This window comes from Papilio xuthus, unplaced genomic scaffold (genome assembly GCF_000836235.2).
Source record: "Papilio xuthus unplaced genomic scaffold, Pxut_1.1 DF828258.1, whole genome shotgun sequence".
In the NCBI taxonomy this organism is placed as follows: Eukaryota; Metazoa; Arthropoda; class Insecta; order Lepidoptera; family Papilionidae; genus Papilio; species Papilio xuthus.
In genome coordinates, this window is record NW_013530391.1 from 3266596 (window position 1) to 3286425 (window position 19830).

The 19830-nt window shown below is 32.3% G+C and overlaps 1 protein-coding gene across 1 annotated transcript in view; it reads left to right on the forward strand.

Annotated features, from left to right (window-relative positions):
* The window catches only part of LOC106113525 (proton-coupled amino acid transporter 2), a 27310-nt gene extending 12284 nt beyond the window's left edge, over positions 1-15026 (forward strand). The window contains exons 2-10 of the mRNA XM_013306344.1: positions 7102-7167; positions 7278-7394; positions 10207-10357; positions 11258-11379; positions 11783-11867; positions 12333-12577; positions 13038-13250; positions 13698-13867; positions 14458-15026. Coding sequence (XP_013161798.1) covers positions 7115-7167; positions 7278-7394; positions 10207-10357; positions 11258-11379; positions 11783-11867; positions 12333-12577; positions 13038-13250; positions 13698-13867; positions 14458-14774 — 1473 coding nt within the window. The 5' untranslated portion in view covers positions 7102-7114 and the 3' untranslated portion in view covers positions 14775-15026. The remainder of the gene's footprint in view (positions 1-7101; positions 7168-7277; positions 7395-10206; positions 10358-11257; positions 11380-11782; positions 11868-12332; positions 12578-13037; positions 13251-13697; positions 13868-14457) is intronic.
* The last annotated feature ends 4804 nt before the right edge of the window (positions 15027-19830 follow it).

Genomic DNA, 19830 nt, shown 5'->3' on the forward strand with positions numbered 1-19830 from the left:
TTTACTTTGTTGAATTATTTATATTTTAGTGACTAGCTGTCGCCCGCAACTCCATTCGCACGGAACTTATCTGTAGTCTATGTGTTCTTCCAGAGTTTGTTCTACACCTATGACAAATTTCAGGGAAATCCATGCAGCCTTTTATGAAATACTTTCAATCAAACATCCGTCCATCCATCCATTCGAACATTCATCATCATCATCATCTTCATCATCAGCTCATTGTACGTCTCCACCGAGGGGCTCGGAGCCTACCCTGAGTTAAGGGTGATTAGGCCATAGTCAACCACGCTGGCCAAGTGCGGGTTGGTTGACTTCACACATATCTTTGAATTTCTTCTCAAATATGTGCAGGTTGCATCACGATGTTTTCCTTCACGTTAAGAACGTCGGATAAATGTACATATGTAAATCGGAAATCGAAAAACACATTGGTACATGACGGGATTCGAACCCAGGACCTGCAGATTGCAAGTCAAGTGCTTGACCCCTGAGCCACCGACGCTCTTTAACATTCGCTTTTATAATATTAGTAAGATATACAATTAATGTCTAAAGGTCTTATCTATCATCCATGACTTAGTTATTATTGGATGTTTTATTTATAATAATTGTGTGTATCGACCAGTCTGACAAGACTGTAACGACGAATAAGAGAGAGAGAGAGAGAAATTAATGTTATCGACAATTGTTGTATTAAAGACGGTAACCTCAAAGTGAAAAATGTATCTTCATTGGCTTCAAAATGAGTTAAACATGGCCTCCGACTGTCATAATATTCATATAAAAAATATATCACTATCCCTATTTTTTTTAAGATAATGAAAAGGATGCCAATATGTTTTGATATGTATGTATCGATAGTGGAAACTGTTAAGTTAAACGAAATCGAATAAACAAATGAAGCATTTGAAACTCATTGCCACAGATAAAAGAGAAAGTCGTCTGTACACTGTCCCTTGATGCAATTACCATTGAGTTTACAAACCACACGCGTGTCGCGTTATATTTTTTTATCTGGTAGTTATGAAAATTTGAATAGCACAAAAATGTAATTCAATTTAACTAATCTTTTGATTGTATATTCTACGTTCCTTTTTTATAGATCGTTTGACGTAAAATGTCAAAGTGTTGGATGTTTATAATTAATTCTTTACATTAAGAAGACCAGAAGGATATTATAACAGTGCCATATTCAAGGTATTACGTAAACGCGTTTAGTGTGCCTATACCTAAAGGTGCATTCACAATAAACATTTATAAATAACATATTTTTTCTATAGGCAACAAATTGGAATATATCCAATTATAGAATCCTAATAAATACTATTAAAAACATCTAATACCGTAACAGTATTGGGTTATTATTAATTTTATATATAACTCACTACTGTATAACTTTCTAGCCACATGAAACAAGCTCATTTGATTAACCTCTACTTACTATCACTGGAAAGAACATAAATCGAATCACGCCTAAAAATTCAAAATAGGTGAAACAGTTCCACCACGAGAAGGTCACAATGATACACCCATATATACAATATTCACCTCTCAATCGAATAATAATTTTTACCCGATAAATTTCACTTTAAAATAGTGCTAAATACCTAAAATGTAACTTTAATAATAAAGAAGTTTATATAGTTTGAATTATTTGAGGTGTGCAAAGACAAGATATTGTTGTAAAGTAAGTTTATTCTCTCTCAGCTTCGGAGTTTAAACAAAACTCTACAGTAAGCTAAAAACAGAGTTCAAACTAAACTCTGCTCTAAAACTTAAAGTTTTGACATTGTTTGTTCAGCCGTGTTTGTGCTGAACATCAAACTATAACACATAAAATAACATATATCAAAATTAATTACCACTTTTACACGCCACCGATCATTTATGATATTGGCTAATTTATAATCTTACAAATTCGATCTCATTATTAGTGTAAGATAAAAATTTTATTTTTACCTATGTGTATACCGCCTAATACGCTTATTAGTTTCCAGTTACCAGCAAAAAGTCATGGACTTCAACTTAAAGGCCTGGCCTGAGTTCTGACTCGTTATGCAGAATAGATGGGAACACGGCAAACTACGATTTGAACAATAATATCTTACGAAGTATTTCATAATTTTAGATATATATTTAAAAGTACATAATAAATATATATGTAAAGATCAAGAGACCTGATGCCAATAAAAACGATAAAGCTTATCCATTCAAAATAATTTATTTTTACATATAAAAACAATCTCTACACTTAATTTAATATGTTCGTTATTAATTTTGTCTAGACTTAAATATATGTAAACATTTTAAGTCAATTTCATTAATCACTAATAAAAAGCACCCCTCAACATTTACATAAGATCAAAACCTATACTTGTGATCCGTGACGCAATATTTCTAACATAGGTCCTTAAGTGAAGCAAAACTAAGTGAATGCAAACCTTGACTAAACTAACTCGACGTTACAACTATCGCATTTAATCAAGCGACCCCATTACTTACTGTCCAAAGTATTTGAATATTAATTGATAAACGTATATCTACCTCTGGTACCAGAATTCATATATTTGACAATGTGTACGCGGCGATGTATTTGTGCAGAGTGGATGTATCAATTAATTTGACGACATTTGTTGTAATCATATATTTGATTACTTTAGGAGTTCATATATATTTGGATGTCTTGTGTGCTAAGATATTTCAGCAGCTGACTGTACTTTTAAAATACAATACTTTGACTTTAAACTATACTATACTATGCTACTGGATTATAATCTACATCTATACACATAAATAAAATTGAAATGTCTATATATAAAAAAAACATATCTCTTACACGTGATGTATTCGAACCGCTGATCATGAAAAACATTTTTTTTTTTTGTCTGTCTGTCTGTTATTGAAGCGTAAGTTGCCCTTCACCCAGATGGACCGACTACTTAGTGCAGCAGCAGTTAGCATTGAGAAAGACCAATCTAGAACATCCTCAACGCATTCGAAGTGCCGGACAAGCTACCGCCCTACAATATAATAATGCTTATACACAGTGCCAGCTAAAGCCGCGGTGTTTCGCGTATTGCAACGAATTCTCTCACGTTCCAAATTAACCCCAGCAAATAGGTCGTCTCGTCTCGTTTCACCAAAAGTGATTGGATGGCTCAACGCTTAACGCGCGTTGAACCGTGTGGGTAACTCGACACACGGGTAAACAAACCCCGCGCGAAATGTTATCAGATGTTATAAACCTCCAGATACACTATCCGAGAACAAAAATTAATACCTCACATAAAAGTCACCGATTGTTGACTTCGTAATATCCTGCTGTTAAGGAACATCAAAAAGTATCAAAATTTCGATGATTTCTCATTTAATAGAAGTGCTGTTATGTAAATTCAAGATTGTGCATTGAATTCACTCAATTACATGCTTGGAAAACTCACTTCAATTTTGAACTTCGAATTTGTATTGAACACTTCGTCTGAAGTTCCATGAATCTGTACCAAGTACGAGGAGTTGTCTTGTCGCTAGTTTAACAAGAAACATTCCCACATAAGTTATTTCAAAACTATCTTAAAAGATATTTTATTATTAACTGTACACGAAATTAATTAATTTATATGTTAATAAAGTTTTTAATGAACTGAAGAACACTTGAATAAACAATTAAAGCAAAGACAATATCAACACTTGTTCTAACATAATTTAATTGTTTACAATATAATTTACCGTCAAAAGAACTTTAAATAAATGCTATCGTCATATATTTTGTTATTTAAATTAATAAAATAAAATAATTGCATATTTAAGCTATGTTTTATTCGAACCGTTTCAGTTTAAAATAATATTATAACATATTTAGTTCAACATTCACTTCTAACTATAAGTTCATGGCGCAACTATATATGTGTAATGCCAAACAAAAGTTCCCATGATTGTGGTAAATCTTTCCACAGCCGTACAGACTTAGTTATTTATAATCAAAAGCAGTTCACCAGTTTAATTGGTATAAGAAATGTAAAGAATTCAAATAGTTGTATCGCATGCCGCGAGTAGCAACCAACTTCCGCAAACAACAAATTGTGAAACTATATGAATAAAATATGCGTTGTGTTGATAAATATCTCATAACACATACTTCGTAATAACAGGAACTTGTATAATGTTTGCTTATCCCCCGTTATTTTTAAATGGAATTTGTAATCTATATTGTACACTACCTGTCGCCCGTCCACGCGAAGTAAAAAAAAAACTCAATTAAATCAATCAAAAATCAAGCCTGTGTTCTTGGCATCTATGTCAAATTTCAGCGATATCCATGCAGCCGTTCTGGAGATACCTTTAAACAAACATCCATCCTTCCATCTATCTATCTATATAAACATTTATATTTAAAATTTTAGTAAGATTTAACCTACCTTTTTTTAAGAGGGGGAATGCGTTACGCATACCTGGTGCCTCGGGGAAAGCCACTCTGGTTATGTGGGACTCTCTCCACATCCCTAAACGTCCCCACCGAAAGGGCTAGGAGCCTACCCTAGGAGTAAGGGGTGACTAGGACATAATTAACCACGCTGACCAAGTGCGGGTTAGTGGACTTCACACATATCTTGTAACTTCTTCTCAGATATGTGCAGGTTGCATCCCGATGTTTTCCTTTACCTAGAACGTCGGGAAAATATACATATGTAAATCGGAAATCAAAAAACACATTGGAACATGGCGGGATTCAAACCCAGGACCTGCAGATTGCAAGTCAAGTGCTTGACCTGAGCCACCGACGCACTACGTTCGATGTAAATTCAATTGTTGGACACTAATCAATAAATAATCATGTTCAATAATAGTGGGCGAGATTAATGACTAAGCCGTAGTACCTGTACACGAACTAATCAAAATGTAAATTTTCCTTATAACATAATGCATTTAACCGACAAATAATATCACCGTTTCTGAGTATTTGAAATTATGAAGCTCCAGTACTTGTTTAGTAATAAAGTGTTTTATACGTTTTTATATAAGTTTAAGTTAAGATAGTTAAGTAAAGTTATTAGTACTACGCGCTAAGAAGCAATATGGATTTAATTAACATCAAAAACTCTTTCTCTTTATTTTCTAGAAAACGCTCCTTAAATCAAGAGGAATTAACATTTGACGGTTCAAGATCTTAAATATTAAAAAATCTGATTTACTAGACTTAATAAATTCGCTAACAACTTTTTGCAAATTAAATATAGTACAGTATTTTAATGGTAACTCACTAATTACTTTTGGGAAATCATATTTGCTTCCGATTAATTACACAATTAAGCCTAAAATATAACAATCAATGTCAAAAAGTAATTAGTATAAAGTTGGATTAATTTGTCGGATTCAGATTGGCTTTCGAACAAAAATAATTTTATCTCAAATAAAGTTGCTACAATTATCCCTACATTGTAAATTATATTGGACCATAGAATAAGTTTATCGTATTATTCGTTATTTGCCTTTATATAACCATACAATTATATTTTGAATGATCTTGCGAAAAGCTTGTGTACCTTATTCGTACGTCCGTCGGTAGATTGTAAGTGGGCCTTGAAAAATGACGGATTTCTCAACAAAGCTTAAAGTGCGTCGACCTGCATACGTCGAAACTTCGAAATCTGCTGGTAGACTTTGTCGACCGGTTTCCCTCCAAAAACTATAATGATGGACCAACCTCGAAACGATTCGTGTCCAAAAAAGGGCCGTATACATTCTTTATCTTGACGATGCATTCTATAAGAATCGCAAAAGTTACCACGGCTACAAATAGACTGGAAATGTCTTGTCTAAAAATAAAATTTAAATTTAAATCTTTTTATTTTTAAATACACGCAATAAGTACAGTTTAACCAGTTTAGTTATACAAGTTTTAATATTGTTTATAAATCAATTTAATTTTTAAAGTGTTTATTTATCCAATAAGATATTAATTGACAATTTTTTTGTTTGTATAATTAACTAATTATTATCTTTCTTGTGTTATTATCGTAATTAATTAATTATAAGTAAATTGAATCGACCTCAGTCGAAATACAACGATATCTTTGTGAATGAAGTATTAAATGTTCATTTAATGCTTGTACTATTCGCGATATAATTTTTGTTTGGACTTACAAAAAAACTTCACTTATCTTGTTCGATGTCTTTACATGATCTTTAATCTTTATAGTAATAAATAATGTTTAATCTTTATGCTACAAATTACAAACTTAAATATTTTTAAATAAATTTATAGACACATCTAGCATCTTATTATTTTGTAAAGCAGTGTCTTGACTTCGTTGCATTTTTTGCAAGCATAAAGCAAACGTGACTCGATTATTAAGAGGAAAGTGTGGTAAATTTAAGAGTACTTGTGTTATGAAATACTAACAGTTTCCAAATATCTCTTAAGCATGTTAAAATGCGTTAATGACAATACCTCATGAAACCAAGAAAGCTCTTTACGAACAGTAACGCTAACGACTATTTTGATTGCCTAATTATACACCAGTACTTGCTTAGTGTTCTTTTTTATCTTATGTAATTACACATGCAACTATGGTTATTATTATGCTACAAAACTTAACCTCAAAATATTTGAAAAACAGTTAAGGTATTGAATTTATTTAAAATAGTAAAGTTAGTAGATAACTAGGAATTGCAAAATATTACACTTGTTTGTATACAGGGTGTCCCAAAAGGTTACGTACATAGGAAAGGGGATGATAGGGGTGGTCACAAGGGTCACCAGAAAAATAAAATGAAAATTCCTCTCTGCTTATAAAAAAGGGCATTTTTTAAAAACTTAAAAATTTTACACCTTCTGGGGCCTTCTGCTACATTAAAAAACAGCTATTAAGCTATCGTCAATAGTCCTTTATTAATACGAAATAAAAAAAACAATACAGCTAACAAAGATTTTAAAGAAAATTAAAATTGCCCCAGAAGGTGTAAAATTTTTAAGTTTTTAAAAAATGCCATTTATTTTTTTTAATACCCATAGGGGAATTTTTATTTTATTTTTCTGGTGACCCTTGATCCTTAATGTTCATGTTGATCATTATTTTAAGTATTTCATTTTATTTTCAGAAAACCAATAACAATGAGACTCGAAGAAAAAAAAGGTTCCATCGTCTTGGACAACTTCAATTCGACGTAAGTTTTTTAATGTTTAAAACAAGCAATTAATTCTTCGATATTCAACTCATGGTAATGAACTGTAATGTCTCTTCTGACTTTTGTGATAAAAAGTAACTCTATTTCAGGGCTAATTTGGCGACAAATCCTGGCTTTCAATCGACGCTGAGCCTCGGCTCAAAGGAAGTTATCAATGAAAAGGCGTACAATCCGTTCGAACACAGAAAAGTAGAGCATCCTAACTCGTGAGTAATAGTCTTGTATGACAGCTAGCGCCATCTATTTTAAACTTATGGAAATTAATTATAACATAACAATTTTAAAAAACAAATATTTAACTTAATAAAATGCATGCTATCCTTAATTGAAGGAAATTACTTATAATACGTGGGTTTCCAACACCCAAATCGGTGTAGAAAACAGATCATCGTCCCTGTCATTATCTTTGACAACCCAGAGATAACAATGTGATTTTTAAAGTGAGAATTTGGACTCAGAAACCCACAGTAATGTCTCAAATGTTAACACGATAATTATATGTAAATAATAATTTATCTGTTGTTAAAATTTTTAGACTGCAATATAATATGCTCGTTGAAATAAACCTTGAGGTTTACTTTATTTTATCAATTGTACAACATACTAAAAGCTTATTTATCTTTATAATTATTGTAAAAAATAATGTAATCTCGAGTAGTTCCGTAATTATTTTGTACTCTACTTTATCTTTTAACATACGGTGAAGAAAATACACATTAAAAATACCTACGTATATCGGATGCCAATCAACCAAAAACATACGCAAATTACTATTTGTGCTGATACTCGTAAATTTCAAATTATTTATGGTTAACACTTTTTCTCATCTATCTCTGCAATAATAGCTATCCTTATTCTACTAAATCACTTACTCTATTTTGCAATTTTTAATAGGTAACTCAGTTAATAATAAACCCAGGGCGGTGGACAGAAGAGGTTCCATATTAAGAAATTATTATTATTAAAATTGCCCGGTTTCGTAGGTTTACGTTGCCATGTTTGCGAAGGGCCGTAGGCTTTCGATCGTTACGAAGGATAAGACATATGACTGTTCGTCGTTAGGGTCATTAGTCTTTTGGATAATTAGAAAATGTTTTACTAATATCCCTTAGTCATATAAAACAAAGCGCTCTATAAGTAAACAGCTTTCAATAACTTAGATTGTGTCCCCAGAGATCGACTAAATTTATTCGCGTGCTGTTAAATCACTCCAAGCGACTTTTGTGAATTAATCCGGCTCATTGAATTCGTAATAAAAATGTAACAACTCTATCTTATGGAATATTCCAGTCTCGTCAAAAATGTATAAATAGAACGATTCTTTCTGATTTCACATTGATTTATATCAATAGAACCAGTTTTAATATAAAAAGAATAAATATATAAATACTAGCTGTCACCCGGGACTCGCCCGTGGAATTAATAAATACATAATAAGTAGCCTATGTGTTCTTCCAGACGATGTTCTACGTGTGTGTCAAATTTCATCAAAATTTTTTTCGTTTAGCCGTTCGTGAGATACCTTCAAACAAACATCCATCCATCTAAACATTCGCATTTATAATATTAGTAGGAAATAGTATATTCCTTTGTACTTCAGTATTTCGACTTTTAATAAAATACTGCTACTACTAATATCGTAGAAATTTTGTTAAAAGTATTATAACGAAAATTTTGTCGCAGGTGCGTCTTAAAATTGTTTAATATTTTATTTTCTGTTGTCTCATTTCTATCTGATTGTTTCTTTCGTGATAAATAATTTCTTTAGAGTTGAAATAAAGGTTTTTTTCTATTTCTTTAAGAAATGTTAAAAAAATGTTCCGTACTTCTCACTACCTAATTTCTTATTTATTACTAATAAAATATATACAAAAATATATAAATGCGTAAGTTTGCATTGATGGATGCTTGTTAGAACGTATATTCAGAACGGTTTCATCGGTCTCGCTGAAATTTGACATAGATGGAAAAACACATAGGATATTTATTAAGTTTTTTTAATTCGTGCGTACGGAGCCACGGGCGATAGCTAGTGATTAAATAAAATTCTTCAACATAATTAAGTATACCGAGATAAAGCTTTTTTCAATTTGCTCTTTTATATTCATGGTATCTCGAAGACTCGCGCGGCAGTCTATCGTGCCTCAAGATTAATGGCCCACATCGCTTACAAGAACCAATGCTATTTAATCTATTATTTTTGCAATGATGAATGTTCCGTCATCGCGAACCTTGTTTTATATCAATTCCGCTTCCCCGATTGTGACTAATATTGTTCGTCATCTGTTTCCCATAATCTTATTCAAGAGGTTTCCTTCAAATTCGTATTTTTGACATTGAGTTTACTAATTAATTATAAAAATTAATTCGCATTACAATTACTATAATTGCCAGTATTATTTTTTCTACGTAAGTTGCTAAAATAATATAAACTATAAGATTAAAGGTTGAAAAGGAATGTACATTCACGTAACAACAAAAAAATAACAACTGTTTTATAAAACTAAACTTATTTATTAATATGTAAGAATATTACTTGGTATATATATATTTTTTATCATAAGGTGGCAAACGAGCGAGCGGCCACCTGAAATCGCTAAAATAGCGAAGTGACCGTTGCCCATACCTACCTTTAATCGACAGAGAAGAGGATGCACAGAAAAAAATATTTTCCCTTCCCATGCATCCTCTCATCCGGAAAGTCCACTTCACCTCCTTATCCTTTTATTATAAGAAAAAGGGTGGGAAGGAAAAGAGGACTAAATAAGGCCTCCGGGACGCACACTCATCAGAGGAAACGAGGAATTGCTTCCACTTGACGCCTGTCTTCTGTGTGGTCGTGGTATTTCACCGGGCGAGCCGGGACAATCGTGCGAAGATGTTAAATCGGGCTCTACCACTGTTAAAAGTTTAGATACAATGTTGATTTTAGCTACGATACTTTTTCCAAAATATGTTTATCTTTAAATAATTATACTTCGCAATATAATAATTTCTTAATGTTTTAATCATTTGCAGAACAATTGGGTCGTTGGTGCACTTACTGAAATCTTCATTGGGCTCTGGTATTCTGGCAATGCCGGCTGCCTTCAAAAATGCAGGACTCATCGTTGGAGGCATTGGAACATTCGTAGTTGGATTTATTTGTACGCATTGCGTTTATATTTTGGTACGTTCATAAGTTCTAGCAATCCCTTCATATCTTACTTAACATTATAAATGGGAATGTTTGGATGGAAGGATGAATGTCTGAAGGTATCTCTGGAACGGCTCAACAGATTTAGATGAAATTTGCCACATATGTAGAACTTAGTCTAGGTTACTTATTAGTTTTTTTTTTAATTCCGCGCGGACGTAGTCGCGGGCGACAGCTAGTATCTTATGCAATCAACTATTTGTATTAAGTATAATCATACATTTTGAAGAAGGCGACCTCGTATTTGTTGCGTATTTTATGTACACTCGGTTAGCTAACCTTTGCCATAAATACTACGAGTACACAAATATATAAATATTCCATTTTTTACAATGACCATATACCTATACTTTTTATTCCATTAATCTCTAAATTATAAACGTTTTTATTACTTTTACGTTCTTTCCTATCATATTTTGCTGCTATTTAACTCAATTAAGTTATTAATATCTTTTAATTCTTTATTATATTGTTGTTATTAAAATAAAACAAGGACAACTGCATAAGCTATTTTAAGATCGACATACTTATAATACTTAACATGTGTTTAAATGTCATATGAATATCTTAAGAAAAGGAAATATTAAATTACATTCCAAAAATAATGTAAGCTACATTTACAATTGTTAGCTAACATTTACAGTTTTTCCTAACTGCTAGGATAATACTTTTTTTGTTGGACGGCACCATTCCGCTCTCTCCTTCTCCGTTGGAATGGTGGCCAGACTCTTTTAAAGGCGTATGTGTATGTCCATTCAATTCTATTAAATAGCTAAGGCGGTAAGGTTACATTTAGGCTTAATATTAAAGTTTGATGAAATCATCTGTGATGAGAAAATTTGCAATTGTTTTAAGTGACATGTTTATTTTTAGGTGAAAACATCGCAAGAAGTATGTGTGGACGCCAAGAAACCATCAATGGGCTTTGCGGAGACTTGCGGGGCGGCTTTTGAATTTGGACCTAAACCGTTACGACCTTGGGCTAATTTCGCTAGGTTTGTAAACCATTTCTATTACTGACATTCATTTGAAAAAAAAAATTGTAAAAAAATCAGCTTGAATATTATTTATATATTTAAAATTGTTCAACATGTTTCTTTTAAATAAAATTTAAAAGAGAAAGTGTAAACTATATGCTAACAGCATACATTTTTAAAGTTTTAACTAACACAAGTAATAAGACACACGTAGAAGAAAATAAACTACGCTATTTTGAATTGAAAAACCGCGGGTGAATTTTTAACTGAATTCACATTTGATAATTCGAATAACCCTTTGAATAATCATAAATTATTTATAACTTATGAAATAATTAAATATGCGTCTCTTAGATGTTTTATTTTAATTTTCTCATTTAAATTTTATGTAAAACATTCAAATTTGTAATTTTGTCAACAGGACCTTCGTGGATTACGCACTAACGTGTACTTACTTGGCCGCCCTTTGCGTTTACATTGTATTTATTGCTGAGAATTTCAAAGAGGTAAGATCAAACTTTATTTACATTTACACACAAAATATATTAAGAGACCAAGTAATCTTATATTTTCATCAAGTTTCATCAAGGTTATTATATGTTAAACTTTTTTCTTAATGCTCCAAAAAAATGTTAATCTTTCCAAGACCCGCTCATAATACTCGGAAGCAAATATTGAAATTGGTCTACTGGTTTAGTTACGTAAATCTAACTTTGTATAGAAAATCAGTACTGTTAGAAAGAAAATCCGATACTCTGCCGGTGTACTAGCTTGTGCTAGTAGTGTTGTCACTAGCCTTACTAAAATGTCGACGTTTATTTCCCCTCACTAATCATTCTGACACTTGACGTTGTAATGAAAGCGCCATTCGCGCCAAAGGATTCCAACTATCATTTCTAAAAGTACGAATAAAGATAAATATAATAGTCATCATGTTTATTTTCTGATAATAATCATCTTAAACTCCACAGGTCTTAGATGTATACGCACCGGAATACAAATTGTCCGTAGAGACATACTGCGCCCTGACATTAGTACCTCTGGTACTTATCTGTCAGATACGGAACTTAAAATGGCTAGTACCATTCTCCGCAATAGCTAACGTACTGCTCGTCATTTGTTTCGCGATCACCATGTATTACATCTTCGGAGATCTTCCCAACCCGGCTGAAAGAGAGATGGTGGCGAGTTTTACACAATGGCCACTGTTTATGAGGTAAGTTCAAAAGACAGATGGTAAAGTTGTAGAATCGATATGAAGGCGGTTTAAAAGGAGGGGGACAAATTCCTAAAGTGTACATCTGATGTCGCTATATAAAAGTAAAGAGAATCTTTTTATTAAACAAGAATAATATTTCGTCCTTTTGAAGATATTTTTTTGTACTTTTTATTTAGTTTAGTGCCGAGTTTTACCTTAAAGGCTACCAATATTCACATTAAAGAACCCGAAACGTCTTTGATATTTATTAGAAATTTTTCGATATTTTTCTTTGATATTCTAAATAATTTTGTCCAAACTAAGAGAAATTTCAATAAAGAACTGTGCAAGTGAATTTCAAAGAGACTTGAACGCAGCAACACAATGCCGCAATTTAAGTCATAAATTTCCAAAGTAGCAAAAATAGAGACAGAATAAACGAAATCTACAAAATATAATTCTTTGCTTATGATTTCAGTACTGTAATCTTTGCGATGGAAGGCATCGGTGTGGTGATGCCGGTGGAGAACGAGATGGCCAAGCCGGAGCAGTTCCTCGGCTGCCCGGGCGTGCTCAACGTTGCAATGACCATTGTCATCGGACTGTACGGCGTCGTGGGTTTCTTTGGCTACATCAGATTCGGTGATGACGTCCGTGGAAGTGTCACACTTAATCTACCACAAGACGAATTGTAAGAATAATGATATTTTTACTCATAAATTTCCAACCAGCATAAGTACAAAACCAAACGTCCGTGGCTCAGGGGTTAACTTTATTTGTAATCTGCAGGTCCTGGATTTAAATCCCGCATACACCAATGTGTTTTTCGATTTACATATGTACATTTATCCGACGTTCTTACGGTGTATGAAAACATCGTGATGCAACCTGCACATATCTGCGAATAAATACAAAGATATTTGTAACCAACCCGATCTCTTCCGGCGGTGTTGACTATGGCCTAGTCACCCCTATCTTAGGGTAGGCTCGACACCTCTTGGTAGGGACATAGGTGTTGATTAGGAGTATAATACCAAATTTTCTTTACTAGACGTTATCGATATGTGACCCTTAGACACGCTACTTATACCATATAATGGAAAATTACTGTATTTATAATTATTATTTAAATCTCTAGGTTGGCTCAAAGTGCAAAGATTCTGATGGCGCTAGCGATCCTCTTCACATATAGTCTGCAGTTCTATGTACCCATGGAGATGATCTGGCGACAGATTCACCACAAGATATCTGTCAAGTATCAAAACATTACTCAGATATCAATTCGCACAGCTGCAGTTGTTGGTTCAGGTAAGTTTCTCATATAGTCTTACTTTTCATCTTACTTAATATTTTAAATGTGAATGTTTAGATGTATGGATGTATGGATGTTTGTTTGAAGCCATTTCCAGCACCGCTCAACGGATCTCGATGAAATTTGGCAGGGATGAATACATGCTAATATTTAAGACTTTTTTTTTAATTCTGCGCGGACACAATCTTGTGCGACAGCTATAATATAATGACAGCAAACTAAAATATCATTAACAATTGCACTTTTATCGTTTAATTGTATTCTATAAATAAAACCACTTAATACATCGTAAAGTTATATTTAGAAGTGATTGTTAAACATTTTATTTTTATTTTAAATGTTTATTTTTTTAAATATAATTACATTATGTGATGTCTGTTAATCGTTTTATTAATAAATCAAGTTTTACCATATCTGTAAGATTGACAGTTATCATAACGAGTTATCGTTAAACGACTTCGAGCACACGTAATAATCAAGTATTATTTTCTTTTGTCTTAATGACGTCTTTAAGAGGAAAAATGTTTTTTTAACCGTCATCAACATAACTACAAATACTGTCATAATTTTCTTGTTTCTCTTGCAGTTGCGCTGGCCGCTGCTTTCCCTGACCTGGAGTTATTCATCAGTCTTTGCGGTGCAATCTTCTTGTCCAGTCTCGGTCTTCTCATTCCAGCCGTGGTCGAGACAGTTCACAAGTGGGACCGCGGTCTCGGCCACTTCAACTGGATTCTCTGGAAGAACTGCTTCATCGCGATTATGTCTCTCGTTGCTCTCTTTGCCGGGTCTTACGTCTCTATTACTGGTATTATAGAAAAATTCAACGAACCCGTTCTCGAAAAACTATTAAACGGTACCTTAAGTAGGGTTAATGAGACTTTAGTGTCTACTTTAGAAAATTAACAATAAAATTATAAATAGTATTTGCCGAGCATTTTCACTCTAGAAATAACTTTACTAGAAACATTTGCTATCTCATAATTTTTAAGTAGAGTGAATGAGATGGCAATTTGTTTTCTATGGTTGTTTCGGTAGTGGAAACTCACATCTAAATTCTACTAAACAAGTACAAGCATAAAAAATTAGGTATTTTAATTCTTAATTTAATTTAGATGACAATAATATCTACTAATATTGTTTGAAAATAATTAATAAATTAAATTATTTTAATATTAATTAAGTTTAATATTAAAAAAGATACTGCTAAAAGTGATTATAATATTAATTTTGTCGCACATACTAATTCGTAATGTTTTAATATAAGTTGTTGACCGTAGTATTATAAATTTATTTCTTACTAATCTAAATTTATAGTTTTGACAAAAAAAAACTGTTAAAAATATCATCAGCCTAGGTTTATCCACTGCTGGACGTAGGCCTCCCCCATCGTTTGCCACAAGTCCCGGTCCTGTGCCACCAGCATCCAGATAAAAATATAGATGACATGAATACAGTTAGCATGTTTTATAACTTCTTATTGAGGAGTAAGGAAATGAATTTCAAATATTAGACCAAGATAAGAATACTAGATCATAGAGGCCGATTACTACTTAATGTTCATAAAGCCGACTATACACCTTCAGGTAACTACGTAACTGTCAGATTACAGTTCTTACTTTCTACATACGTATGTTTTCACTGTTGAGACTGAACGGTCGAACTGTGGAGTTAACACTTTCGATGCCGTCGAACTCCAAACGAGTCCAATAAAATATATGTGTGTATGCCACAGAAGACGTAAAAGTCGTAGCTGCACGGAGCGTATTGAAAATGAAGGTGTGTATCTGGCTTTATGAATATAAAGATTCGAATTCAGTACGACAGAGTTCGTTATGCATTTTATGAATAGCAATAGGATTTGTTTCCAGCTCTCTTTCCTTAACCTATATCAAATTACAATCCTAACCATAAAATTCAACTTTTGTATAAACATATTGTTTTCTCTATATTTTATAAGAGAGTGTAAGGATAACAGTATGTTTTATACTTTTTTTTGTTAACAGTGGAAACGCTTTACCTTATTAAATTAAGATTTCATTGTTTTTGTTCACTTTGCAGACGAATACTATATTAAAATAGCTGGCGCCCCCGTATCTGTTCGCGCGGGATAAAAAAAAGATAGTAATCGATTCTTAGACCTACTAAATATGCATATAACATTTCATTAATGTCCGTAAAGCCTTTTCGGAGGACCATGTTAACTAACATTGTGACATGAATTTTATATATAAGATGTAAAAATTTAAACTGCCATTAACAAGAACTTTAGTATTATTTTTAGTATTATATCCATGATAACTCGCAGTTAAATATTAAGTTATATTCATTTAAGATGTTAATAGTTATAAGGCATGTATTGTAATTTTTTAATGAAAAATATCTCACCGTAGAGTTCCACTGAATAAATTTGTGTACAACATATTCTTGTCTCAGTTTTATCGGACAGAATGAGAGTGACAAGAATATGTTTAAATAACGCATTTTCATTATCATCGTATGCCATTAAATAGTATTATTATTGTCAGACAGTCAGAAAAATTTGTAATTTGATAGCAAAGCCCGAATATTGAAAATAAATCGAGTACAACAATTGAATTTTTAAATTATTATTATGTCAAAAAGGAAATGTGATATTTATTTTTAATGACTTAGTGTAATTTATATGCATGATAAAGTTGTTTAAATTATACATTTTCTTTCCATTTTTTCCCTTTCTTCATAAAATCTATAAAAAATTAATTACATAATAATACTTACAAAAACGAAGAAAGAAGTTTTTTCGCCATTTGGCTCTGTTTTACCGACAGGCGCTTTCAATTAGTATTTCTAACCTCTTAAATTAAGTTTTGCTCCCAAAGTGGATCGAGCTAGATTTTCAATGATCTCTTCAATACATTTAAGTGGTTTAAGCGTTTCAATTTCTATTTGGACGAAACGAACGAGAATTCGAAATCAATAATTATTTTCAGAAAAGATATTTCAGAGTATCGCATAATTGCTATGTAAATTTGACAGGCGCTTTGAATACCTAAGACTAGTCACTAAGAATACCGAAAGTGTCATACGGTATGCAAACAGGCAACAATTTGCAATCAGTTGTCCTAATCGATTTGCTTTCCTGTTAAGTTTCCTACTTTAAGAGTAAAATTTAAAGTGAAAGTTTTTAAAACAGTTCATTTAAAATTCACATGGTTTTAAGTAAACGTAAATGAGAAGCAGTTGTATGTGCTACACCAACTATACTACGCTCTACATGAATGTAGTTAATAAAAAATCTCTCCCTTAAAAAAAACAAATTTTGTTTAAAAAAATTATATATCACTCTAATTCTATTAAGGTTAAAATTACTCTCAATTGAAACAAGCAATAATACTAATCCATAAAACATACTTTAAATATGTTATAAAGCCCGACGTACAGATTGTTTGTGTACTTTCCCAATTTAAAAACCTGCTCTTAACACGTTAGCTGCCATGTCGGACTATATGTCCGACAACCTAATGTTTCAATCAGGCCGTGTCGGACTATGTGTCTGACAACCCATACTTCCATTTAACACCTCGCTGTGGCTTGTCGGACGCTTTTTAATCGAATTGTTGTAGACAGCGTGACCCGCAAGGCCGTGTCGGACTATATGTCCAACGAATAGTAAATATGTAAATAATAAGTATGAGTAAGAGCAATGTAAATAAGGTATTACTATATTTTTAGGTGTTTACAAATGGTTTTGGACAATTTTTTTTCGTTTTTCGAAAAATCATTCTAGCAGCTAACGTGTTAAAATTGTGGTGCGATATTTCACTTCTGCTACGTGTCCCAGCACACAATTTGTTTTTTGACTTGGTTCGGAAAAAACAAAGATTCTTTTTAGGTTTCTTATGTTTATTCTTGCTTAAAAATACAGAAACAAATAAACATTTACCGTTTTAAAAATATAATAAAAACTCGAAAGTTGCAAGCACTGAAATTTCGCACCTTCGTAATGAATCAAAGCTTTCGAGTTCGATTCTTAAAAGTTCCGTTAAAGAACGGTAAATGACTGGCAACTTTTTATTGGCAGTAAAAGTTAAATTAAAAAATGTATCTTGCAGTTTTATTGCTTTATTTTTGAATGCTAAGGATTATTAAGAAAAAAATATAACTACAAACTTGAAATACTAGTTTAGGAATCGAAACTATTTATAAAACTTGCAATTACTTGGCAAATACACTTTAACCAACCGCCTTTATTGCACTAATTAAGTCTATACTTGGTGGTTAAGATTCAACAAATGTAAGATTTACTCCCATCTTTCTTTTCACACATCCCCTTTGTTGAATGATCTTAAATCGAACAGATATTCTAATCAAATTCTTTCTACGAGTATTTTCTATTGTTTTATAAACTTACTCTATTATTATATCTCTTTAGACAACTTTGACGTACCAAGAAATCTTTTCTGAACATTCGCGTGTTACAATATAGTAAAAGAAAGTTAAAAAAATATAACAAAAAGATTTTAATAACGACGATGTAACGAACTATCGTACTAATATTAGTAAGATAATATTATAAATGCGAAGGTTTAGAAGGATGGATGTTTGTTAGGATTTTTACATATTTCTGCACAGATATAGAACATAATCTGAAAGAACATATAGGCTACTACTTAGATTACTTAAGCTACTTTAAGTTTTTTTTTTATTCCGCACGGCGGGCAACGGCTATTTTATTATAAACGGTTCATGAAAATTAATGAAATCGGTTTTCATTCAGAAAAGAGTGGAATTTAGAATGTTTCTATGGCAGACTAGCGTAGCAGCGCAAGGTTGGTTTTAGTCGTTGCATTGCTATGAAGGCCAATGAAAGGGAATCGTGCATAGTAATTTAGATACTGTATACTGTGCCACAGATTAACAAACATGTTAAAAATGTCTGCACTACATGTTGCACAAGGAACTGAATTATTTATGAAGTAAACACAATGTAATAAAACTTATTAATATATAACGTGGGAGTAATAATTAATAATGAACCATCTACCAATAAAATAAATATAAAAAGTATGTAATATGTTTTGTCAATACTTGTGACTTTGTCAACTTTTCTTTTTTATATAAAAACCACCAGTACATACAGTACCAGTACATTGTAATTTAAATACGAAAATAATATTCTTATCCAAGTTTTCCCGTTTATATAATAGCTAGTTTCTATCTTTCGGAAGTGACTGCGTCTGCGCAGGATTAAAAAAAAGATAATAAAAAGTCTGTGTGTTCTTCCACACGATGTTCTAGATTTATGCCAAATTTCATCGAGATACATGCAGCCGTTCTGAAGATACCTTCGAACAAACATCCATCCATCTATCGATTCATCTAATCATTCGCATTTATAATATTAGCAAAATAATAGAAAATTTAAATAAAAGCATTAATTCTATCTATCTATGATCTAATAATTACAATCATTGGTGATAGCTAAAACTGGTATATAAAAGAAACCGGTTCCAACTAATTTCCATAATCATAAACATTATCAAACGTGACACGAGAACTTGAACCACTCTCGATTTCAATAGACACACTTTTCGCGTCCAACGACACCATGATCTATAATTTTTAGTTACATAAATAAAATATTGCGTACATCTTGCATAATTCTGATATAACATGATTCATTGAAAATTATATTTGACCCAAACAGAAAGTAACTCAGTGGAATAAGACAGTGTGAAAGTGTGAACATTTTGTTGATTATCTAACCAAAGTGTACAATTCCATCGACGGAAGTAATTGCAACTGAGCTTGCAATGAGGTCACTATTTTACTTTATTAACTAGCTGTCGCACGCGACTCCATCCTCGCGGAATTAAAAAAATATTAACAAGTAGCCTATGTGTCCCTCCAGAGTATGTTCTACATGTATGCCAAATTTCAACGAGATCCATGCAGCTGGACCTGGAGAGGATCTGGAGAT